At 36.3% G+C, this 27589-nt stretch overlaps 1 protein-coding gene and 1 pseudogene across 2 annotated transcripts in view; both read left to right on the plus strand.

Annotated features, from left to right (window-relative positions):
• The window catches only part of DCBLD2 (discoidin, CUB and LCCL domain containing 2), a 91939-nt gene that overhangs the window by 26217 nt on the left and 38133 nt on the right, over window positions 1–27589 (plus strand). For both annotated transcript variants that reach the window (XM_015129372.3, XM_002802684.4), the window contains exon 3: window positions 18170–18307. In XM_015129372.3, the coding sequence (XP_014984858.2) occupies window positions 18170–18307 (138 nt within the window). The remainder of the gene's footprint in view (window positions 1–18169; window positions 18308–27589) is intronic.
• On the plus strand, window positions 4504–4599 carry LOC114676667 (small nucleolar RNA U3; annotated as a pseudogene).

Here is a 27589-nt window from a genome sequence, read left to right on the forward strand (position 1 = left end):
AAGTCATAGTTAGAAAGCCTCTTCCTGTATCCCAACTAAAGATAAATTTACCCATTTTTTTTGTAGCGGAATTATATTATTTCATTTTTTATATTTAGATCCCTGGTACATCGGGGTTTTTTTCTTTTGTACGGCATGAGGTATAGATCTCATTGTGTTTTCCATATGACTAACCACTTGCCCCATCACCGTGCATTTAAAAGTTTATCTTTGTCCCAGTGGTTTGAAATACTGCCTTTATCATATACTGCAGTTCTCTATGTGCTCGGGTCTATTTCTGGACTTTGGATTGCACTCCACAGATGTATCTATCCACATACCAGAATGTGACTGTTTTGTAAAGGCTTTCAGAGGCTTTATAGTGTGTGTTAATGCCTGATAGGGCTTAGCCTCCTTTCAGAAATGTTCATTTTTAGTGTTTTCCTAGCTCTTCCTACCTGTTCGTTTATCCATGTGAAATTTAGTATCAGCTTATCTAACTCCATAAAAAAGCTCGTTGGTGTTTTTATTGAGATCGTGCTATTTATAAATTAACTTTATGATGTTGAGTTATCATGTTCAAGACCAAGAGCTCTTTTTTTTTCTCCTTTCATCACATCTACTTTTGTTGTCTTTAAGGATTGTTTTAAACTTTTTCTCATGTAGGGTTTACACATTGTTTGTTAACACTTAATCCTTAACATTTTGTCTTCTTTGTTGCAATGGAGATGGAGGTGTTTTTGTTTTGCTATTATGTCCTGTAATGGGTTCCTAATTATGTGAAGACTATATTTCTATATGTTGATTTTTTTCTGCTATTTTACTGAGTTTTTAAAATTATTTCAGTTAGTTTTATCATTCACTTTCTAGGGATTTTCAGATATACAATCACATCTGCAAATAGAGATAGTTTTACTTCTTTTTTTTCCAATTCTTATGCCTATGGTTGATTCTTTTATCTAATTGTACTGGCTAATACCTCCAGTCCAGGACTATGTTAAATAGTAGTGGAGATAGCGAGCATCCTTTCCAGGTTCCTTATCTTAGTGGAAATTTAAAGTGTCTGAGCTCAGGTTGCCATAACAAAATCTATAGACTGAGTGGCTTAAAAAACAGCAATTTACTTTCTCAGAGTTCTGGAGGCTAGAAGTCCCACATCAAGATACCAAGCAATTCAGTTTCTGGCGAGGGCTCTCTTCCTGACTTGTGGATGGCCACCACCTTCCTGTGTCCTCACATGACGGGGTTGGAGGGATGAGGAGAGAGAAACAGCAGGTTCTCTCATGTCTCTTTTTATAAGGACACTAATCCTGTGGATCAGTGCCCCACCTTAGGAAAATTAAAGCCATTTAATTTTAATTACCTCCCCAAAGAGCCTACTTCCAACTATAGTCATATTAAGAGTTGGGACTTCAACAGCAATTAATTTTGGGGGCATACCAGTATCGGGTCCATAATAGGAAGTATCCACTGATTTCTGTTAAGTGTTGTTATCAAGAAAGAATATTGAATTTTGTTGAAAAGCTTTTTTAGCATCTATGGAGGTAATGATATGGTTTTTCTATCTAAATCTATTGGTATAGTGTATTATATTAATGGGTTCCCTAATATTGAACCAACTGTGCATTGTTGGAATAAATATCTCTTGGTTATGGTGTAGCATTCTTTTAATGTGGCATTGGATTATGTTTCCTAATATTTTGTTAGTATTTTTGCATAAATATTGATAAGTGATATTAATTTGTAATTTACTTTGCATTTTCTTTATCGGGCTTAGGTATTGATATTATACATATAAATAAAAAGAAATATGAAGTTTTCCTTTTTACTTCTCTGGAAAAATTTACAGAGAATATGAACAATCTAGTATTTGAAGGTTTCACTCTGTGAAACTATCTTAGCCTGGTGAGTTTTTGGTAGGATGCTTCCTTAATGACGTTCTCTGTTTCTTCTCAGGAAATTGGTCTGTTTGAGCTTTCTACCTCTAATGGGTCCAATTGTAATAAACTATACTTGCCTGGTAATTACCCATTCACCTAGGTGATCTAATATACTTGTCGTGATGTCTGTAAAATAGAATCTTACATTTATTAAAATGGTTATTTCAGTGTTTTTCCAATAGTTGTTTCCCTCCTGTCATTTCTTGTTTTACATATTTATGCTTCCCACCCTCTTTTTTCATTAAATTAGCTAGGGTCATGCCTATTGTGTTAAATTTTTCCAAAAAATTCGTTTTGATTTATTAGAGCTATTGTTTTTCTGTTGTCTACATTATTAATCTCTATTTTCATGATTTTAAAATTTTGGGGGTTTTTTTTTTTACTTTTTTTTTTTTTGTTGTTGTTGTTTTGGGTTTTTTTTGTTTTTGAGACGGAGTCTCACTCGGTAGCCCAGGCTGGAGTGCAGTGGCCGGATTTCAGCTCACTGCAAGCTCCACCTTCCGGGTTTACGCCATTCTCCTGCCTCAGCCTCCCGAGTAGCTGGGACTACAGGCGCCCGCCACCTCGCCCGGCTAGTTTTTTGTATTTTTTAGTAGAGACGGGGTTTCACTGGTTTAGCCTGGATGGTCTCGATCTCCTGACCTCGTGATCCGCCCATCTTGGCCTCCCAAAGTGCTGGGATTACAGGCTTGAGCCACCGCGCCCGGCCTACTTTGTTAACTACTAGTTTTTTTTTTTTTTTGAGACGGAGTCTCGCTGTGTCTCCCAGGCTGGAGTGCAGTGGCGTGATCTCGGCTCACTGCAAGCTCCGCCTCCCGGGTTCACGCCATTCTCCCGCCTCAGCCTCCCAAGTAGCTGAGACTACAGGCGCCCGCCACCACGCCCGGCTAGTTTTTTGTATTTTTAGTAGAGACGGGGTTTCACCATGTTAGCCAGGATAGTCTCGATCTCCTGACCTCGTGATCCACCCGCCTCGGCCTCCCAAAGTGCTGGGATTACAGGCTTGAGCCACCGCGCCCGGCCTCTAACTACTAGTTTTAGCTAGCAATTTAATTCACTTTTTCTTTCATTTTTATTGATAAAAATATCTAAGCCTATGAATTTTACTTTGATCACATCCTTAAGAATGATATCACTGATTAATATTGGTCAATTACATAATTTATTAGGAATTTTGTGATTTTGGTTTATGTTTTTCTTTTACCCAATAATTGTTTAATAGGTTTATTTCTAATTGGAAGGACCTTTCTTTGTTATTGCTAATAATGTATAATTTTATTGCATTATAGTCAGAGAACATTGTAAAATTTCTGCTTTATGGAACTTTCTAATGACTTCTTTATAAGCTAATGTATGACCAGTTTTTTTGTGAATATTCTATATATAGTTGAGAAGGTTTACTCTCTACTGTAAAAAGTTTGATGTGCATTTAAAGTATCTGTCTTTATTTTGCTGTTTTGGTCTTCTATATTCTTATTTTATCTACTTGATCTCCTGTTTGGTGTGGTTCTTTCTCTTTCTTTGCTGTGTCTCCTGGAGGTTTTGCTTTTATAAAGTTGCTGTGTTGTGTTGACTAGATATTCATAATTCTAATATCTCCATTTTAAATTATGACTTCTCACATTTAAAGGTTTCCTACCCATCATATAGTACTTTTTAGTTTGAATTCTCCTTTGTTTGGCACCAGTAGCACACACATACCCTCCTATTTATTCCTTACTGTTTTCATTATCCTGCTGTGTCTGTCTGTGCCCATCACTTTTATTTTTAGCCTTTCTGAATCACTTTGTTTTGGGTGTGTTTCTTGTATATTGCATATTTTTGGGTCTTCATGAGCCAAATTGCAAATTTTTTTAATGTCTAAGTTAAATCCATTTTCATTTATTTATAACTGATACATTTTAACTCTTCCATATCTTTTAAAGTTATGTGTATTATATTTGTTGGGTTTATTTTTCTACATTGTTTTCTGTCCTTCTGGGTTTTTTTTAAGTGTCTTTTCGTGTTTGGTAAGGTTTATAGTTTTGTTCTAGGTGCTGCTTTTCTAGGTTATACTTTTTTAAATGGCTGTGGTCCCTATTGTCTTAATCATTTACTATCCAGTTTGTCCATTTTTAATGGTATTCTTTATTTTCTACCTATTGCCTATATAACATTCAATGAACTAGACTTCTTTCCACTTCCTTCTGTACCCAGTTTCCTCTGATTTATTCTGTTTAGTGTGGCTACAACAGAATAACTGAAGCTGGATGTTTTATAAAGAAAACAATTTTATTTGGCTCGTAATTCTGGTGACTGGAAAGTACAAGAGTGGACAGCTCATTGTATAAAGGTTTTGTGCTGCTTCAACTCATGGAAGAAACTGGAAGGGGAAGGGGCTTGTGCAGAGAGAGGGGACTGAGGAGGCCTACTCGCTTTATAACAACCCCATATCATGGTAACTAATCGAGTCCTGTTCGAGTTAGAACTGATTCCCATGAGATGGCATTAATCAATTTATGAGACATCTGACTCCATGACCCAAACAACTCCCATTAGGCCCCACTTTCCAATACTGTCATGCTGGCAGTTAAACTTCAACATGAAGACTACGCTTTCAGAGATCATTTCTGTAGTTTATGATTAGAAAGTTTCTCTGAATGTGTAGAACACTGGAAAAGATGATCTAAGACTACTGTGAATATGTCTATGCACACAAACTAGAAAGTCTAGAGGAAATGGATACATTCCTAGAAACACACAACCCCACAAGTTTGAATCAGGAAGAAACAGAAATCCTGAATGGACCAAGTAATAAGTAGTGAGGTTGAATCAGTAATAAAAAATCTCCCAACAACAACAACAACAACAAATGCCCAGGACCAGATGGATTCACAGCTGAATTTTACCAGACATTCAAAGAAGAACTGATACTAATTCTACTGAAACTATTCCAGAAGATTGAGAAAGAGGGAATCCTCCCTAATTATTTCTGTGAAACCAGTATCACCCTGATACCAAAGCCAGGAAAAGACACAACAAACAAGGAAAACTGCAGACCAATATTCCTAATGAACATAGGTGCAAAAATCCTCAACAAAATTCTAGCAAACCAGATTCAGCAGTATATCAACAAGATAATTCAGCATCAAGTGGGTTTCATACCAAGAATGCAAGGATGGTTCAACATATGCAAATCAATAAATGTGATTCACCACATAAATATAATTAAAACAAAAAAAAATTTCCATAGATGAAGAAAAAGCATTTGATAAAATTCAGTATCCCTTCATGATAAAGGTTCTCAACAGGCTGGGCGCGGCGGCTCAAGCCTGTAATCCCAGCACTTTGGGAGGCCGAGACGGGTGGATCATGAGGTCAGGAGATCAAGACCATCCTGGCTAACACGGTGAAACCCCGTCTCTACTAAAAAAATACAAAAAACTAGCCGGGCGAGGTGGCGGGCATCTGTAGTCCCAGCTACTCGGGAGGCTGAGGCAGGAGAATGGCGTAAACCTGGAAGGCGGAGCTTGCAGTGAGCTGAGATCCGGCCACTGCACTCCAGCCTGGGCAACAGAGCAAGACTGTGTCTCCAAAAAAAAAAAAAAAAAAAAGTTCTCAACAAACTAGGCACAGAAAGAACATACCTTAAAATAATAAAAGCCATATATGACAGACTCACAGCCAACACACTGAATGGGGAAAAACTGAAAGCATTCTTCCTAAGAACTGGAACAGAGAAGAATGCCCACTTCTACCACTTTTATTCAGCGTAGTACTAGAAGTTCTATCTAGAACAGTCAGGCAAGAGAAAGAAATAAAGGGCATCTAAGTTAGAAAAGAGAAATCAAACTATCTCTGTTTGCTGATGATGTGATCTTACACCTTCAAAATTCTAAAGACTCCTCCAAAATCTCCTAGATTGGATAAATGAATCAGTAAAGTGTCAGGTTACAAAATCGTCATACACACATCAGTACTACTGCTATGTACCAGTAATGTACCAAACTGAGAATCAAATCAAGAACTCAGTCCCATTTACAATTACTGCAAAAAAAGAAAGAAAAAAAAAAAAAAAAACCCTAGGAATATACTTAACCAAAGAGGTGAAAGATCTCTACACATAGAACTGCAAAACACTGATGAAAGAAATCATAGATGATACAAACAAATAGAAAAACCTCCTATGCTCATGAATTGAAAGAATCAGTATTGTGAAGATGACCATACTGCCCAAAACAATCTACACATTCAATACAGTTTCTACCAAAATACCACCAATGCCTTTTTTTTTTCTTTCTTTCTTTTAGAGAGAATTTTACTCTTTCACCCAGTGTGGAGTGCAGTTGTGCAATCTTGGCTCACTTCAACCTCAGCCTCCTGGCTTAGCCTCCCAAGCAGCTGGAATTACAGGCGTGTGCCATCATATCCTGCCAAAAACACCACTTTTCTCAGAATTAGAAAAGAAAATCCTAAATTCAAATAAACCAAAAATCCTGAATAGCAAAAGCAGTCCTGAGCAAACAAAAGAACTCTGGGGTTATCACTTTAACTATCTTTAAATTATACTGCAAGGCTACAGTAATCAACACAGAATGATAACTGGTATAAAAATAGACACATGTACCAATAACACAGAATAGAGAACTCAGCTATAAAGCCAAATACCTACAACCAACTGATCTTTGACAGAGCAGACTGAAACATAAAATGGGGGAAAGGACACCCTGTTCATTCGGTGGTGCTGGAAAATTGGATAGCCATACACAGAAGAATGAAACTGGATCCCTATCTCTCACTGTCTACAAAACTTTACTCAAGATGGATTAAAGACTTAACCCTTTCCCCATTTGCTCTGAGAATACTCACCAGTGGTGCTTGCGGCTGCATCATTTACCCCAAAGTAAATTTTCCACAAAATAGCACCCTGTTATTATTATTTTTGCATTGCTCTAGTATATCAACTTTGGAAACAAAAGACATTATCCTATTTATAGCACTCCGTTTTTAGTAGCGGTATTTCCACTTACAAAATATAATCTCAATCATTGAAAATGTCAAATCCTAGAAAACAGCGTTCCTACATATGATGTTAATATTGTTCTTGAAAAGTTGGTCAAAGATTCGTTTGATGAATTCAGTTTTTCTGAAATAGGCGATTCTGATGATTCAGACAATTCTGATGTTAGTTCTGTTTAGAAATAACTCGAAAAACAGTTTTTATATTTTATTTTCACATTGACTATCACTCAGATTTGCTTCAGCCTCAAAGAGCGTGTTTATGTAAAATTAAATGAGCGCCGGCAGCAAGCCGCACCTTTGTTTTGAAAACAGGAAAAGGGTCAAATATAAGACCTGAAACCATAACAATTTTAGAAGAAACCCTAGGAAAAGTTCTGGATATTGGCATAGGCAGAGAATTTATGAGTACGAGACAGAGCAAATGCAACAAAAATAAATAAAGGGGACTCTATTAAACTAAAAAGCTTTGTACAGCAAAAGAGATAATCAGCATTGTAAACAGAGAGTAAATAGAGAACCTACAGAATGGGAGAAAATATTTGTAAACTATATATCTGACAAAGAACGAATGTCCATAATCTACAAGGAACTCAAATCAGCAAGAAAATAAATAATTCCATTAAAAAGTAGAAAAACAACATGAACAGACGTTTCTCAAAAGAAGATACACAAAAGACTAACAAACATATGAAAAATGCTCAATATCACTAGTCATCACAGAAATGCAAATTAAAACTGCAACAAGATACCAATTTGCCCTAGTCAGAATGGCCATTAAGAAGTCAAAAAACTTCTTTTTTTGTTGTGTGCGGACAGGGAACACTTATACACTGTTGGCGAGAATGTAAATTAGTTCAACCTCTATGGAAAACACTATGGAAATTTATCAAAGAACTAAAAGTTAGACCTACCATTCAGTTTAGCAGTCTCACTACTGATACCTGCCCAAAGGAAAATATGTCATTATATGAAAAAGATACCTGCACTAGTATGTTTGTCACAGTAGAATTCACAATGGAGAAGATACGGAATCAACCTAAGAGTCCATCAAATCAATGAGTGGATAAAGAAAATGTTTTATATATATATATGTGTGTGTGTGTGTGTGTGTGTGTGTGTGTTGCACACACACACACACAGTGGAATACTACTCAGCCTTTAAAAAGGATATATATATATATATATGATGTACACATACACACACACAGTGGAATACTACTTAGCCTTTAAAAAGAATATATATATATGATGTACACATACACAGTGGAATACTACTCAGCCTTGAAAAAGAACATATATATATATATATATATGTATATATATATATGATGTACACACACACAGTGGAATACTACTCAGCCTTGAAAAAGAATATATATATATATATGATGTACACACACACACACAGTGGAATACTAAGCCTTGAAAAAGAATATGTATATATATGATGCATACATACACACACAGTGGAATACTACTCAGCCTTTAAAAAGAATATATATATATGATGCACACATACACACACAGTGGAATACTACTCAGCCTTTAAAAAGAAAAAAAAATATATATATATATGATGTACACATACACAGACAGTGGAATACTACTCACCCTTTAAAAGAATATATATATATATATGATGTACACATACACACACAGTGGAATACTACTCAGCCTTTAAAAAGGATATATATATATATATATATATATATTTATATGATGTATACATACACACACAGTGGAATACTACTCAGCCTTTAAAAAGAATGAAATAATGTCTTTGCAGCACCTTGGATAGACCTGAGGGTCATTATTCTAAGTAAAGTAACCCAGGAACAGAAAACCAAGTACTACATGTTCTCACTTCTAAGGGGGGACTAACCTTCTGGATAAATGACAGCATACAGAATGCTGTAATGGACATTGGAGACTCAGAAAGGGGGAAGGTGGTAAGGGATTAAAAAATCACCTGTTGGGTACAATGTACACTATTTGGGTGATGGGTACACTAAAAGCCCAGATTTCATCACTATAAAATTTATCTGTGTAACCAAAACTACTTGTACCCCTAAAGCTATTGAAAAATTTTAAAAATAATATAAATAAATTTCAACATGAGATTTGATGGGGACAAACGTCCAAATCGTAGCACTTTCAGAATATACATTCATAACACACAGCATGTATCATATCTTCTTATTCTTCAACCCCATCTCTAACTGTTCTAGATCTATAAGTAAATATGATAAATGATCACTGTCAGTCTTTTTCCTCAAGTCCAACCACTAGTCTATTGTTGGGATGAAGTTCATCTTTGAATAGCTTGATTCCTTAAGAAGGGCTTATGGTGCAGATTTCGCATGTTGAAAACTGCTTACTTTGTAAATTTTTTATGGCCTTTAGGCTTGAAGGGGCTGCTTGATAATATCTAAATCTTGGATTCAAATGTTACTTCTTCGAGTTAAAAAAAAGTGCTTTTCCATGATTCCCTTACTTCATATTGTTTTTTGAGAAGTCTGATGGCAATTGAACTCTCTCGCCATTACAAGGCATTTGGTTTTTGTACAGTGACCATGATGATTTTTTTCTTTACCTTTAAAGTCTATTCGTTTTCTAAGGATATGTTTTGAAGTTGATCATTACAGGTTAGTTTTCACTGGTATCCAGTGGACTCTTTCAGTATGTAAATTCAAGTCTTCCTTTATTTCTAGAAAATTTTCTTGGATTATAGTTTTAATACTTCCTATTTAATGATTTTTAAATGACATGAAAATTGTATGTATTTATGATGTACATTATGTTTTGATATGTGTATACATTGTAGAATGGATCAATCAGACTAATAAATGCATTACTTCACGTACTTAACGTTTTTGTGGTGAGAACACTTAAAAATCTCTTAGCAATTTTTAAGTAAATACACTGTTATACAGTGGTTCTTTTTAACTTATCACTCCTGTATAACTGAGATTTTTGTGTCCCTTTACCAACATCTCTCCAACTCATCCCTCCAACTCCCGCTTCAATCCGTTCTACTCTCTGCTTCTGTGAGTTTGTCTTTTTTAGATTCTACATGTGAGTGAGATCATGTAGCATTTGTCTTTCTATGCCTTGCTTATTTCACTTAACATCATGTCCTCCAGTTTCATCCATATTGTTGCAAATGGCAGGGTTTCTTTTGTTTTTTTAGTATAGGTTGAATAGTACTCTGCTGTGTTCATATACCACATTTCCTTTATCCATTTATCTACTGATGGATATTTCGATTGATTCCATATCTTAGCTATTGTGAATAATGCAGCCGTGAACATGGGAGTGTAGATGTCTTTTCAACATATTGATTTCATTTTCTTTGGATATGTACACCCAGTAGTAGAATTACTGGACCATTTGGTAGTTCTATTTTTAATTTTTTTGAGGAACTTTCATCCTGGTTTTCATGAACAGCTATACTAATTTAGATTCCCACCAATAGTGTAGAAGGGTACCATTTTCTCCACATTCTTGTCAACACTTATCTTTTGTCTTTTTGATAATAGCCATTCTAGCAAGTGTGAGGTGATATCTCATTGTGGTTTTATTTTCATTTCCTTGGTGTTTAATGGTGCAGAACATTTTTTCATATATCTGTTGGCTATTTGTATAATAGGGGAGGGGATTGTTTTCATAAACTTTTTCTGAAAAGTACCTACTTAGGTCTTTGTTCATTTTTAAAGTTATTTGTTTTCTTGCTTTTGAGTTGTTTGACCTCCTCATACGCTTTTGGTATTAACCCCTTACCAGATACATAGTTTGCAGGTGTTTTCTCTTTCTCTGTCTCTTCACTCTGTTGATTGTTTTCTTTGCTATGCAAAAGCATTTTAGTTTGAGGTAATCCTATATGCCTATTTTTTAATATTAATATTTGTTCCATTGCTTTGTGTATTTATTTTTAATACTTATACATCAGTTGAAACTTTTGCCATTATATCCCCTTTCATTTCAGCCACATTCTCACCTTTTTACTTTCTAAATATTCTTTTTAGTCTGTTTTTTTTTCTTCTTTTCAACATTCCTTATGTTTTCATTAGAATCTGTAATTCCTTGTGCACTTTATAATGTGGTCTTAATTCTTCATTTTTGGTATACTTTTGTCTTTTCTTGTATTTCTTTCCTGAGGTCAACCAACTCTCATTTCTTTCTGCTTTTTTGTCCATTTCTGCCCCTAGTTTCTGAATTTATGGTTCAAGATATTTTATCATATCCCAAATGTTTGAGGACATTTAATTAAGTTTGGAGTGCTGTGCTGTAGTTTCCTTCTGTCGCTGTTTTTGTAGGGGGTGAGGGTTTTCATAAACTAAATTTTAGGGACTCACATTTTTTGTTTTCTTTTTATACTGTGTATTTTTAAGTAGATTAACATTGTACCTCTGTATTTCTGTGGATAGGGTTGGCAGTTTGCAGCGGTTTATAAGCTTTGTAGCTCATAATAGGCCTCTTCGTTAATGTATTTTTTTTTCTTCTGAGAGAGACCGTAGTTCGGGAGAGATTGCCTATATATTTGTTGTTTTATTTTGTTCTTTCAGTATCCTAAATGTTTCCTCTGAGATTTTGAGGCAGATTATTGAGGAATTGACAACTGTCCATTTCTCAACAACATTTAACTGGAGGGAACGTACTCTCCTGTGAGATCCTGGCCCCATCTAAGAATTCCAATTTGTGAGCCTTTTAAGTGGATATTAAAAGATTTTGACATCTCCTAAGTAGTGAAGAGTATATTTTTTCAGAAAAGCTTTAAAGAAATTTCTTGATATTCTATGAATGTCTCATCTGTGATGCTTGGCACCACATCTGGTTTTGCTGAAGTCTTCACATTATTATGACTCATTGCTTTTTGTATTAGCATACTTGGCATGAGAAACTGCCAGCTATACTGAAAGAATCTGTCAACTTAGAGCTAGGACCTTGAATCACTACCTTTTCAAGATGTTTTATTAAGAAATAGAATGTGAAGCTCTCTTCTTTACAGAAGTTGGCTTGTTTTCCAAAAGATAACTCTTAAAGTCTTTACTAAAATAGAAGTTTCATAAGAGAGAAGGAAAGCCCACTTGGAAAATTTCGATGGAGAATTTTGATATTACCTTATTTTTAGCACATCTGAATGCTATAAATTTTTCTGTCAAGACTGTTTGGTTACCATTGTAGATAGTGGTAAAAACCTATATGCTCTTTTGTCTGAGCTACAGTTCTGAAAGGATTTTAGAGGAGGCAGCTATGCTTATAATCAAAGAAATGCAAAGTTTTAAAACTAAGTACATTTTTTTCTGACTTTTGGATTCATAAAAAAATTAAAATTTTAATGTTATGTTGGTGTGAGTGTAGTAAAACTGACCCTTTTTTATGTTGAAGATGTACGTAAGTACACATTTCTATATGTAGAAGAGGAATCGCTGGGTCGCTGGGTTGCATATTTTCAGCTATAGCAGTTATTGCCAAATGTTTTTGTGGCTGTACTATTTTACACCCTCTACCAGTGTATAAGAGTTCCAGTTACCATTCTCTGCTTTTCTCCACGTTAACTGTTCTGGTGTGTGTGTACTGATGGCATGTTATACATAGTTTGCTTTGTATTTCCTTGAGAGCTGATGATGTTGTGTTCTTTTCATACATTTATTATCCATTTGAATATCTTCATTTATAAAGAATCTGTTTACGTTTTCATGCATATTCTCTGTTGGGAGATCCTTTTCTTATTCATTTGTTGGAGTTCTGTATATATTCTGGTAATGGGTTCTTTTTAGGTGTAGTACACATATCTTCTCCACTGCTATGGATTGCCATTTTGCTCCATTATTGTTATCTTGTGATAAATAGACATTAATTTTATGTAGTTTGTGCTTAGTAATTATTTTATGGTTAGTACTTTTTGTGTTCTGTTTAAGGAAGTTTTGCCCATTTCTAGGTCATGAAGCTGTTCTCAAAGTTTTCCACTTAAAGCCTTATTGGATTTGTTTCTACATATATTATCGTCAATCCGTCCAGAATTGATTTTTAGTTGTGTTGTGTGAGGTAGGAGTCAAAGTATCAAGGTACATTTTCCCATGCAGCATTTATTCACTTTAAAATGTGCAGATATCAGATCTGCTGCTTAAGATGAAAAACACCAAAGTAGCTACTTTTCTAAAATCAAGATGTACAATAACTATGATATGTTGTAGAAAAATATAATTTAAAATACTTTTCTAAAACCACTATATTTTAGAAGGAGAGGCAAATTCATTTTTAGTAATATTGCTAAATCCCTTTTAAACCTAGTAAATATCCGTTATGTCCCATTTTAAATATATGCCCAATAGTCTAATTGTTTAAAAAGAAATTAGAGCTATACCTTCCTATCATTATCTTCTGCAGGCAAGTCTTTGCTGAAGCAGCTAAAACTAAGGCTAAATCCAGCCAGAAAGAACAGCTTATTCACAGTATAAGAGAAATGATTATGGGAAGACATTTTAGACATTCAAAAAGAGGACACTCAACAACTCCAAGTCAGGGAGTTAATTTGTACATCTCCACCTCACTCTGGCCCACCAAGCATAAGACAATGGTCCTCAAAGCCAGACTTTTTAAAGAAACTTTACTGACGGGAGTTATTTAATGATAGCATCTATGGTAAACATTGTCCAGGCACTATAATGGCCTCTTCTGTACCTTAGAGGATTCAACTGTGCATTTGATTTGTCCCACTACACTAAGCTTTCTGAGAGCATTACTGCCTCATTCCATCACCGAATCCCCAGTCTACCTGGCTTAGTGCCTGGATATTCAGGGTTTCAATAAATGAGTTCCTTTGAGAATTCCAAATTTTGTTTTTTGAGACCGGAGATGCTCCTATACTAGTAAAAAAAAAAAAAAAAAAAAAAAAAACCTGTTTGTAAAGAAGTTTGTAAATTAGAATCTATGCTCTTTAAGCAAGCTTCATTTCCCCCTACTGAAAGTGGACAGAGCTGATGTGCTTTTGTTCTAGCAAGTAACTCTCTGCCCTCTGGTCCATCCTTCTGAGTTGCAGATTCCTAAGGAAAGCATTGTTCCATGGCACACCTCAGCAAGTTGAATGAGCTTCCATTTAATTGAGAACATAAATAAGATTTCTGCAGAAGATTTTATAGTAACAGTATTAACTATACTTCTGGTTTATCAGAGTCAGATGCACTATCTCACCTGTCTTTTGAATACAGAATGTTTCCATTTAACATCTTCTAGAGCTTAATTTATTGCTGTTCATCTACTGTGGTTAATGTGGACATCAGAAGAGGCATGGTGACCATGAGCTCTCTACACTCTATACAAGTGGCTACAAACTCACTGCCAACAGGGTCTAGACAGATGAAATAAAGAAGTGAAATGGTCTAGGCATATGAAGAATAACAGCATAGCTATGATGATAAATGATAGCTGAGCTTCAGGACTGGGGGGCATTGTGGAGTGGTAGGGCTGTGGCAAACTGGAGTGTGACTTTCTTTTTCAAAGGGGATAGCTGCTACTTAAGGACAATCACTTAGAAAACTGGCCTAGATTTCCTTTTTTCCTTGTGATTTTTCAAGAGAAGTTGGAAATTCAGAATGTATGTAAGGTTTCCAGATTTTGAAAACTTTAACACCTAATTTAAACATTTTTGAAGGAGAGTATAGCCCAGAACTGTACAGACCAAGAGGCCTGTGGGCTGATTCGGGTCCTGAGCCATCAATTCTAACTTCTCCTCCATACCTCTATCAGATTCAATTATCCAAAAGCATGATATTCTTGGACTGTACACTAAATTCCTGGTTGTGTTCCGTTTTATTTTGCTTCATAACAAATTATCACAAGCTTAGCAGCTTAAACGAGCACAGTTTTATCATCCCAGTTTCCATGGATCTGAAGTCTGGGCATTGCATGGCATGACTGAATTCTCTGCTCAGGTTCCTACCAGGCTGAAGTTAAGGTGTTAGCTGGGAATATGTTTCTCACCTGGGGCTCACAGTTCTCTTCCAAGTGTACTAGTTGTTGGTAGAATTCAGTTCATTGCAGTTGTAAAACTGAGGTCCCCATTTTCCTGGTTACTGTTGGCCAGGGACTGCTCTAAGTTTCTAGAGGCCACTTGCAATGACCCTGATAGGCAAGTTGCTACATAGATGTTTGCTTTCTTCCAGGACACCTGGCATGTGTCTCTCTTATTTCCAATTCTGCAACCTGAGAAAACAATGTGCTTTTAATGGGCCTACCTGATTAGTTCAGGCTTACTCAGAAAAATCTTCCTTTTGCCATATATGTAACATAAAAGAAGTTAAAAATAAAACTGACAGGGAATCCTGGTAAGAAATACCCTAGAAGGCCGGGTGCAGTGACTCACGCCTGTAATCCCATCACTTTGAGAGGCTGAGGTAGCCTCTCAAATTAGCCAGGTGTGGTGGTGTGCATCTGTAATCCCAGCTACTTGGGAGGCTGAAACAGGAGAATTACTTGAACCCGGGAGGCAGAGGTTGCAATGAGCCAAGATCACGCCACTGTACTCCAGCCTGGGTGACAGAGCGAGACTCCGTTTGAAAGAGAGAGAGAGAAAGAAAGAGAGAAGGAGAGAAGGAAGTAGGAAAGGAATATCCTAGAAGCATTAAAAGATCACATACTACAGGAAATTTTACAAGTAAACACAGGTTGGAAAAGTTAATCAAGAAAACAACAAGTTACCAGTTTCTTTATCTCCAATATTGCTGGGGAGAAGGGAATAAATTGGTGCAGCCTTTTTGTTGAATTAGATTCCATTTGTCAGTTTTGGCTTTTGTTGCCATTGCTTTTGGTGTTTCGTCATGAAGTCTTTGCCCATGCCTATGTTCTGAATGGTATTGCCTATGTTTTCTTCTAGGGTTTTTATGGTGTTAGGTGTTATACATTAAGTCTTTGATTCATCTTGAGTTAATTTTTTATAAGGTGTAAGGAACGGGCCCAGTTTCAGTTTTCTGCATATGGCCAGCTAGCCAGTTTTCCCAACAGCATTTATTAAATAGGGAACCCTTTCCCCATTGCTTTTGTCAGGTTTGTCAAAGATCAAATGGTTGTAGATATGTGGTGTTATTTCTGAGGCCTCTGTTCTGTTCCAGTGGTCCACATACCCGTTTTGGTACCAGTACCATGCTGTTTTGATTACTGTAGCCTTGTGGTATAATTTGAAGTCAGGTAGCGTCATGCCTCCAGCTTTGTTCTTTTTGCTTAGGATTGTCTTGGCTATGTGGACTCTTTTTTGGTTCCATACGAAATTTAAAGTAGTTTTTTCTAATTCTGTGAAGAAAGTCAATGGTAGCTTGATGTGGATAGCATTGAATCTATATATTTGGGCATTATGGCCATTTTCACAATATTGATTCTTTCTATCCATGAGCATGGAATGTTTTTCCATTTGTTTATATCCTCTCTTATTTCCTTGAGCAGTGGTTTGTCTTTGAAGAGGTCCTTCGTGTCCCTTTAAGTTGTATTCCTAGGTATTTTATTCTCTTTGCAGCAGTTGTGAATGGGAGTTCACTCATGATTTGGCTGTCTGTCTGTTATTGGTGTATAGGAATGCTTGTGGTTTTTTCACATTGATTTTGTATCCTGAGACTTTGCTGAAGTTGTCTATCAGCTTAAGGAGATTTTGGGCTGAGATAGTGGGATTTTCTAAATATACAGTCATGTCGTCTGCAAACAGAGACAATTTTACTTCCTCTCTTCTTGTTTGAATACCCTTTATTTCTTTCTCTTGACTGATTGCCAGGGCCAGAACTTCCAATACCATGTTAATAGGAGTGGTGAGAGAGGGCATCCTTGTCTTGTGCCAGTTTTCAAAGCGAATGCGTCCAGTTTTTGCCCATTCAGTATGATATTGGCTGTGGGTTTGTCATATATAGCTCTTATTGTTTTGAGGTATGCTGATTTTGAACTTTTTACAGCAATTTTATTCCTAAGTTTTTTGACTTTTGTGATGCTATTATGGATGGAGTTTTAAAAATTTCATTTCAGATTGCACTAGCATATATGGAAATGCAGTTGATATTTGTATATGGATCCTGTGACTTAGCTAAGTTTCTTTACTAGTTCTAGTGAGGTTTTGTTTTGTTTTCTTTGTCAATTCCTTAGAATTCTCTACTCATAAAATCAAGTATCATCCTTGAAAATGATTCTTGGAAGTCCACATGACTCTTATTCAAGTGATGTTGCCATAGTTTAAAACATTTTTGAAAGTCCTTATTCAGAATTTCTTACACAAGTTACCAAGCACATAAGAAAATCAGTTTTTATTATTTATTAGTGTATGTCTTGCTTTAATGTCTCTCCTTCTTCTTCCTTTTTATCTTAGTATCTTAGATCTGTACTGAGGATATGTTATTTTTTATAGCCTGTCCAACCTGTGGCCTGCAGGCCACATGTGGCCCAGGACAGCTTTGAATGCGGCCCAACAGAAATTCGTAAACTTTCTTAAAACATTATGAGATTTTTTTGTGATTTATTTTTTGTGTTTGTTTATTGGTTGATTGATTGATTGATTGTGCCCAGCAGCTGTCGTTAGTATTAATGTATTTTATTTGTGGTCCAAGACAATTCTTTTTCCAGTGTGGCCCAGGGAAGCCAAAAGATTGGACACCCTTGTGATAGACATTAAAGGATGGAAGTTAGGCACACAGTTATATATATGCATCTGACATTTAAGGAAAAAGCTGTGGATGGACGGTTAAGCTTGTGCGTTGTCAGATCATAGTTAAAGCCATGGGATGAAATGTGATCACCTAAAGAGATTAACTAGAAATCCAACAACCCTCAGAAGTAAAATTGAGTAGGTCCACAAAAAGGCTTGAGGTGTGACCTGAGGTCAGAATCTAAGGGGGTTTGAGGGAAGCATGTTAAGAATACTGCTAATTAACCATCAGTTCATTTGTGAACCACCTGCCTGGATGAAATATTTTGTTAATTTTTTTTAGTCCCTTATTATTGTTTTTAAAGAGTATATATGTCTTTCACAGGAAATTAATCTCTATAAGTTCACTGATGCATGTACTGCTTTTCCTTTTGAATCATTTGAATAGACATTACTTGTCATTTTTTTCCTCCAGAGTAATATGATTTATAATCATTAAACATTTTAGTCCTTGTTTTATACTAATTTAATAGCCAGCTTGGTATATTATTCTGATTCTGTTATCTACATTGCAAATATTATTGACTTAAAGAGAGTCACAGCAAATAATCTGCTTTTCTTTCATTCCTAGGCAAATACTGTGGTCTGGGGTTGCAAATGAACCATTCAATTGAATCAAAAGGCAATGAAATCACATTGCTGTTCATGAGTGGAATCCATGTTTCTGGACGCGGATTTTTGGCCTCATACTCTGTTATAGATAAACAAGGTAATTTTCACCTTATGCAGTGGCTCCTACAGTTTGTAATTTCTAATAACAAAAATAAAATGCTTTTTTTCAGTAGCTGTTTTCTGAAATTGGAATAGAGCAGAAAGACTGAACAGTTAATAGCATATATATAAATTTGACAAATAAGGTGAGATCAGTTTCAAAGTTCCAAAAATAAAAGTACATGAATGTTACTTTCCTTTCCTTAGTAGAGGAAATACTGCTGAAATACTGATTTTTTTTATTTTTATAAGGTTGGAACACAAACTGTATAACTTTTTTTTTTTTTTTTTTTTGAGACAGAGTTTCTCTCTTATCGCCCAGGCTGGAGTGCAGTGGTGCGATCTCAGCTCAGCGCAACTTCCGCCTCCCGGGTTCAAGTGATTCTCCTGTCCCAGCCTCCCAAGTAGCTGGGATTATAGGCATGCGCCACCATGCCTGGCTAATTTTGTATTTTTAGTAGAGGTGGGGTTTCTCCATGTTGGCCAGGCTGGTCTCGAACTCCTGACCTCAGGTGATCTGCTTGGCTCGGCCTCCCAAAGTGCTGGAATTACAGGTGTGAGCTACTGCACCCAGCCTATAATAACATTTTTAAAATTTATAAATTATTGAAATGTTTTATATCAATTTAAAACGTTATTATTCACAGTTTACTGCTTCATAGTGCTGTGTTAAAGACCATACTACCATTATTTTCAAAGAATAAGATCTCACATCCCCAGGGGTACCTGAGGAGTGCTCAGACAGCATGAAATAAACATGGTGTATTTCTAAATTGCTAATGTTTAGGAGGAAAATGTGGTGTAAAGGGGGAAAATGAAAAACAAGGTTATTCAGGTGCTGGTGAGGTTGTGCGGAAAAAGGAACAGTATACAGTGTTCGTGGGAGTGTCAGTCAGTTCAGCCATTGTGGAAGACAATGTGGTAATTCCTCAAAGACCTAAAGACAGAAATACCATTCAACCCAGCAATCCCATGACTGGATATATACCCAAAGGAATATCAATTATTCTGTCATAAAGACACATGCACGTGTATGTTCATTGCACCACTATTTAATAGCAGAGACTTAGAATCACCTTAAATGCCCATCAGTGATAGACTGGATAAAGAAAGTTTTGTACATACACATCATGGAATACTATTCAGCTATGAAAAAGAACGAGATGTTCTTTACAGGGACATGGATGGAGCTGGAAGCCCTTGTCTTTAGCAGACTAATTAATGCAGGAACAGAAAACCAAATACTGCAGGTGCATGTTCTGACTTATAAGTGGGAGCTAAATTATGAAAACACATGAGGGGAACAACACACACTGGGGATTTTTGGAGGGTGGGAGGTGGGAGAGGATCAGGAAAAATAAATAATGGATACCAGGCTTAATACCTGGATGATAAAATAATCTGTAAAACAAGCCCCCATGACCCAAGCTTACTTGTGTAACAAACCCGCACATGTACCCCAAACTTAAAAGTTTAAAAACAAAAGATTATTAAATAGAATAGAATCCAAAATTTACCTGAATCTCTAAGATAAAATGCAAGACCTGCGTGAAATCTCTCGTATGTTTTAGCTGCTGTGGGATGTGTTCATTTCCACCTGCTATGTAGGGGTACCATGATGAGAAAGTTTAAGAAGTGTTGCTAGTATAAGAATATATCAAAACAATCATTTAAATTTTTAAAAGTTGATATTTTGATAGTCAGCATTGAATTAAGTTACCATTTAAAAGTTTAAATTGGCTTTTACTTCATATTGTATGAAATGAGGACATTATCAAGAACCTCCTAATTGTGAGAGTGCTGGGCACTGGGAATTATAGGGGAAAGCAAGTGATTCCTACTCAGCTATGGTGGGTTTTAGATAAACACGATATGTCTTATTGAAAGTTTCATTTAGAAAGTGATAGAGGAGAGAGCTGTTTTGTATGGAGGAACCTGCCTTTCTTTAGTTTATAAGCAATAGGGCAAGGTGTGAAGGCTAACAAAATCTGTCATGGAAAATGAGAAGGAAAATTCATTTGGATGAAATAGTAGAAAAGAACTAGAAACATTATGCCAAATGAACAATTAATATTTTTGACAGAACCAGGAAAACATATACAGTGTGATGTTGTGGAAAGGACTCTAGGTGTCTGTTCCTGGAATCAAAGCTTGCCTCTACCACGTGCTAGCTGGCTAACCTCTGGCCAGTCATTTCACTGCTGTGAGTTGTGAGGACTGAATCTAATAAAAACGTGTACCATTTGTAGGCTCATGACATAGCAGACACATACAATGTTAGTTTCCCCCCTTCTACCACTGTACACATGCATACACATGTTCCCCACCCCTACCACTGAAAGAGTAATGTAGAGAACACAAGTGAGATGATAATGGATTACCATCCTTTAAGTTTTACTTAAAGTCTTGGGGTTGATAGGTGAGAGGATAGATAATAAAGTTAATTTGCTTGTCATTTTCATTAAGTTTCTTAACCTTAATATCAGGTTAAATTATTTATTTTGATTCGTATTTTTGCTTTTCTCTGTTACTTATCAAGTTGAAAGTTTCTGGAAAATAAGTATCCTCTTTTTAAAAAAAAAAAAAAGTTTCTCACGTTAGATATTTAAATTATGAGGCTTTTTGACCCACAGAAACCTTAATATCCTGCATTAAGTTTACTTAAGAATTGGCTATGACCTCAGATAAAAGAATCAGAATGTTGCGTAGCTTACAAACCTCTGCCAAATTTCAAGTGGCTATATTCTATTTTGGATGAATCTTAGCTTCCAAAGATTTTTGAAACAACCACCTTAATCAGGAATTTCTTTATACTAAAACTTTCAAAGTCATAATCATCTTGGGAAATCCTCATTTAACAGCTCTCTCCTGAAATCTTACTATGTTTTGCATGTCTTTATCCCATCCATCAAGCGTGTGTTTTATCTGAACTAGAATGAATTGGCTGAACTATATTCAGGAGAACACTGGTTGAATTTCTTATTACTTCTTCTTGGGTGGCTTTTTTATCACAATTTCTTATAATGACTCATTCATTTGAAGGTTGCTTGGCTTTGGTTGAGGTCCTCAGTGTATTTTTATCCAGGAAACTTAACTGCCACAATGAATTCCATAAATGTTTTCAAGGAACCTAACTACATGTCTCTAGCCTAGAAGTCTAGTTGAAGATTTAGAGTATTTGGGAATGAAAAGATTGTGAAAAATCTTACTTCATCAGCTACTTCATTTGTTAGGCTCTCAAGATGACTTGTGTTATAGTATGTATTGTTGATAGAGTCATGATTTTGCGTGAGATAGACTAATTCTCATTACCTTGTGCAAGAGCCCATTGTAAAAATCTATTCCTTTTGATTGCTTATTTCCTGCCCTATATTTGGCACCAAGGAAGCAGCAGTAGATAAGACACAATCATACCTTCATGGGACTTGCAGTATAGGGTTGGAAAAAGACATTAAACGAATACTTAATTGCAATTATAAAAAAAAGTATAGTGAAAGAATCAGCAAATGATAGGGGCCAGAGGTGTGTGAGGAGTGGAAGATTGATAAAAAGGCAGAGTTTTCCTGAGGAAGTCACTTTTAAGCTGAGAAGTGAAGGATTGGAGTTTCCAGGCAGACAAGGAAGGAAAAACATTGTACAGAAGGAACAGCAGGTGCAAAAACCTGATGGTGGAGAAGAGCTTTGGGAGAATGGGAAAAGAAAGCCAGAGTAGCTAGAGTAGATTGGGTTGTGGGGTGAGTAGGTTTCATTATTCTGAACCTTATAGAAAAGGTAAGAGTTGGAGTTTCTTCCTAAGAGTAAATGGAAGCTGTTAAGAACAGAGAAGTGGCCGGGCGCGGTGGCTCAAGCCTGTAATCCCAGCACTTTGGGAGGCCGAGACGGGCGGATCACAAGGTCAGGAGATCGAGACCATCCTGGCTAACACGGTGAAACCCCGTCTCTACTAAAAAATACAAAAAACTAGCCGGGCGAGGTGGCGGGTGCCTGTGGTCCCAGCTACTCTGGAGGCTGAGGCAGGAGAATGGCGTAAACCCGGGAGGCGGAGCTCCTGGGCGACAGAGCCAGACTCAGTCTCAAAAAAAAAAAAAAAAAAAAGAACAGAGAAGTGGTATGACTGGATTTATGTTTTTGTTTATGCAATCTTCCCTGCTCTGTGAAGAGTGGGTCAAATAAAAGTAAGAATAAATGTAGAGAGGCCCATTAAGAGGCTGTCTCAGAAGCCAAAGCAGAGATGATTGAATTAAGAGGTCTCGTTATAAATGTAACTAGAATTATGCCAGTTTGTAAAGACTGTAGAAGTCAGACATATCTTCTACAGGGAACACTTCAATGAATTAGAGTTTATCCTGGTGGAATTTAAGCTCTAGGAAGAGTCTTTGAGCATTAGGAAGCCTCTTGGATGAAGCTCTGAACTACAGTAATGCCCGGGTTGTATCTTGGGCTCTCTATCTGGAGTCCTCTTCCAGTTTCGTTTCTAGTTTTCATTAAATTTTTAATAAAGCTTTTTTTCTCCCTCTCTGCTATTTTTAATGATCTTTGAGCGGTAGTTTTCAGCTGTTTTCATTACCAGTTATCTCTTTCCATTTTCACCTATAAACCTCATTTTTGAAAGATATAGTGAAAGGAAAAGTTCCCATTTCCTCAAGCAATTTGATATGTGGAAATATGAATCAAGACTTCCAACAACTGTGAGAGGACTAATATTTCTACTCTAAAGTAGCATAATCTCAACCAATTTCAACCGTTCCACAGAAGCAGCCACTAAATACTTGCTTATACAAACAGCCACATCTATGTCCTCATAATAGGTATTCTCTCTAATAATCTATTCTCCAGTGAACTATCATAAGTACTGTTAATCAGTTTTCATCTACTGCGGCCAGACTTTCTGAAAATTTGAAGATGTATGTGGACCTTTGTGGTATCTTGGACATTTATATTGGCAATCCCTGTTTAGAAGTTCTATAAAAACTCCTGAGTTACTGCTGGTGTTACTGAGTGAGGCAGAACCTACCACATTAAGGTCCAGACTCAGGTAACTTGGATCTGTTAATTTAGTATAATAATAAATGTGGCCAGGTGTGGTGACTCATGCTTTTATCCCAGCACTTTGGGAGGCTGAGGCAGGTGGATCACCTGAGGTCAGTAGTTTGAGACCAGCCTGGCCAACATGATGAAAACCTGTCTTTACTAAAAATATAAAAAATTAGCCGAGCATGGTGGTGGGTTCCTGTAATCCCAGCTACTCAGGAGGCTGAGGCAGGAGAATCGGTTGTACCTGGGAGGCGGAGGTTGCAGTGAGCCGAGATTGCATTACTGCACTCCGACCTGGGCAGCAAGAATGAAACTCTGCCCCAAAATAAAAATAATGATAAATGCTCCTGACATTTTATTCTGAAAAGTAGATTTAAAAACAGCAGTTGTCACTGGAATTGAAAAAATAAAATGAATTTTATAGATGATCTAAATTTCTATTTTTGAATCTGTTCAACAATGACCAGTTTCTAGGAGGAACTGGACATTTCTAGAATGGTTCTGGGTGATGATTTTTTTAAGTTGTAGTTATAAAACAGTGAATTCAGAAGAAATATATACATTTGCATTGAAAGCTTCAAGTCCTTCAAGACAGCATTTGTTCATATGTACCATAATTGGGGTGTGTGTGTGTGTGTGTGTGTGTGTGTGTTTACATGCATGATTGGAAAGTGGTGATCCTGGTATTCTTTTTGGAGAACATGAAATTGTCACTTAAAACATAATACTAAATCTGACTACTTTAGATTTCACCAACTCAGAATTTTGTAGTGGTCAGTCTAAAGTTTGCCTTTATTTTGGAGGGGAGACATAGTAAATGGTTTAAAATTTCATGTGAAATAATGTTGATATTAACATACTTCCTAATTGGAACTCATAAACACATGTTCATTCATTGTCTGCCACCCCTTAGAATCTGATGACAGTGCACTTAAGACTTGTGAACCACTGAGCCTGGAAAATATTCCCATTTAACAAGATTATCGTTGCTATATGATGGATTATTTTTAAAATTAACACCAATAGTATAAAAAATATTTGCTGCATTTTTTAACCACATCATTTTTGCAAATATTTGCCATTTTTTCATTCTTACATCAGATTATATCAGTTTGCAAATGAAACATAGGGCTGACTAGATAATTCCTTTCTAGCAGAGTCCAAATTTCTGTAACTGGTTTTTTTTTTCCTGCATGGAATGTTTTTGGCTTTGAAAATAGAGTGTGAATTCCTTAGATTGTTTGCCTTCTTAACTGTACAGTAATTTTATAGAATCTGTTTTGTTTCCAGTACTACAGTTGGCTAGGTTCCTATTTGTTATTTTTATATTGGTTTCCAAATTTCGGTTCCTGTATGTGGCAAACATTTTAAAACTCTGATACTGTTAAACTTAGTAAGATTTTATTAATGAAGTTTCAGTTTACATTCCTATCTTTAGATAATGCTTTTGTTTCCACACAAATGAGTATGTATAATGTTTGTGTGTATAATATAATTAACATGCAGAAGAATATTTGTAGTTTGGTGTGAATTTGTAGAACAAAGGTGCTGATGAACAAAGTGTTACCAATTTTGCAGAGAAAGAAAATTTAACAATCTGTTAAGATGGTGTTAACCCAAAGAGGCAATTCATATTACAGGATAGAGTTTATTCCAAGCTGATAGGTAAACCTGAAGAGCATCTTAATGATTTTAATGTTTTCTATATGTTTAATTTTTTTGGCATATTAGGAGTGCTGAGAACAGACTACATATATGTTTGTGCTGTCTTGTGCTATACAGTGGCTCTATCCTTCACTGTTGGTAAATACAAATGAATTTATTAGCTTCCTAGATACTATGTAGGTCACAAAATAATTATGCTACATTTTAATGTTTTGTATTCATTTTTTAGTGTATGGAGATTTAGATAAGGAGTTTGATTTGATCCAATTAACCATATGTAGCTTATAGCCTGTTTGACTATGTAGTTTATTGCTTAGGCAACTGAGCTATGCTTTATATTATCCATAAGAAAGCATTAATTATTTTCGTCTGAGAAAATTTTTTCCAGGCTTCTACTGTGGACTCTGCTTTCATAGATGACACTGTTATATTCCTAAAAGAAACATGAGGTTTAGTCTCCACTCTCAGTACATAAAAGGAGAGAAGAGGTAAAATACCTAGTATAGTGTCTGTTACTTAGTAAATGTTAATTGGCTCTGAATCACTGTCAATTATGTTGTACTATACTATATATGTGAATTCCTCTTAACAGAATTGCAGATGCTAAAAACCAGTGCAGTAGTTCTATTGCATTCCTTGCAATAGAAGCAAGGAATTAGTCTTAGGACCACACAATAATATTGTCAGGAGAATTTAGCCAAAGAACAGGCTTATCCTATATCGTTTAGCACCCGAACAGAGTAGCTGTTCATATATCTACGATGCAAGGCTGTTGACAAGATGAGAACTATGAAAGCAAGACTACATATTGTTTAAGGCTCTGGGAAATTGATTATTTCAAGAATTTTAGATCACATAAGAGAGAAGAATGTATAGGTGTACATTTTCTTGTTTCTGCCTGTATTTTCTTATTTCTAGTAAATAATACAGTAACTTAGGAATAGTACTTCTAAGCTTTCTTTTTTGAGACAGTCTTGCTCTGTCACCTGGGCTGGAGTGCATTGGTGCTATCTCAGCTCACTGCAACCTCCGCCTCCTGGGTTCAAGCGATTCTCCTGCCCCAGCCTCCCAAGTAGCTGGGACTACAGGCACACGCCACCACACCTGGCTAATTTTTTGTATTTTTTTTTTTTTTTTTTTTTGGTAGAGACAGGGTTTCAACATGTTAGCCAGGATGGTTTCGATCTCCTGACCTCGTGATCCGCCTGCCTCGGCCTCCCAAAGTGCTGGGATTACAGACATGAGCCACCGTGCCTGGCCACTTACTTGAGTTAGAATAAATATAGGCACTTGAGTTCAACTGTGCGAACATGTTTACAGCAAATATAGTTGGTTACATACCAACTATATTGTGGTAAGTGATGGCTACTGACACTACTGAGGGTCTTTTTCCAATTCAGTCAAGAACACAAAATAGTATTAATTGAAGGAAAATCTAAGTAAATATATTTTGCAACCCTACAATCTCAGAAATAGCCAACACTGTCAATCAAAAATATTTCTATGATAGTAACCAATGTGCTGATATTTTTTGATTCATTTGTTAAAATATATTTTCATGGTATTATATATGGGGCAACATAAGATTTCAGGTTTAAATATTTCATGCAACAGTTAAAAAGTTCTCTACCCTTTGCAGTTATTATGTGTTGAAATTGTTTTTAATTGTACTTGATTTTTTTAAAAAAATGTATGTAAGTAACAGTTATGGCAGATAATATAGCTAAGTTTGCGGTTGTCTTAGAAAATCTGATATTGGTGTCTTCAGAAAACCCGACGTTCCTCAGACTGTTCTTGATGATTGGCTTGCCGTCACTTTTGTATTCTCTCCTGCTCTTTCTCACAATCACATTATCCTGCCTTCAGAGCCCCATCTGAGATCTGCCTCCTGGACAGCCCTCTAGGATTAGGGAAGGCAGGTAATGGGGAAGGATAGAAACTCTTCTTATAGATACTATGGTTACACTTCCTTTGGGTTAAACTCTACTGTGAAGACTAGCGTATATTCAACACTGAAGATGCTCTTTTGGGGGCTACACAGAAAAAGAGGGAATGCCAGTTTGCTTCAGCAGAATCCCTGAGGGCATTCTATTTACTACTGCCATCACTGTTATCCACAACACCCAAATGAAGTGTACCATATATGTGATACTTTGTGCAGTAATGTTTTACTGTCATTTGTATGTATTGGTTGATTAAAATTACCAGAATAAAATTCTATGCAGAAGCTGTCAGTTTAAAATTTAGCACATACCAGGCACAGTGGCTCACACATGTCTCCTCAACACTTTGGGAGGGTGAGGTGGGAGGATTGCTTGAGGCTGGGAGTTCCAGACCAGCCACGTAGTGAGACCCCCATCTTTACCAACAATTTAAATAATTAGTTGGGTGTGGTGGCACACGCCTGTAGTTTTAGCTACTTGGGAGGCTGAGGTGGGAGGATTGCTTGAGACCAGGAACTTGAGGCTGCAGTGAGCTAGGATCTTGCCACTGCACTCTAGCCTGGGTGACAGAGCGAGGAAAAAGAAATGTAAATTATATACTGCCCTGTACTTTGAACATATTTGATTTTTCTAGTATT

This window comes from Macaca mulatta, chromosome 2 (genome assembly GCF_049350105.2).
Source record: "Macaca mulatta isolate MMU2019108-1 chromosome 2, T2T-MMU8v2.0, whole genome shotgun sequence".
NCBI lineage: Eukaryota > Metazoa > Chordata > Mammalia > Primates > Cercopithecidae > Macaca > Macaca mulatta.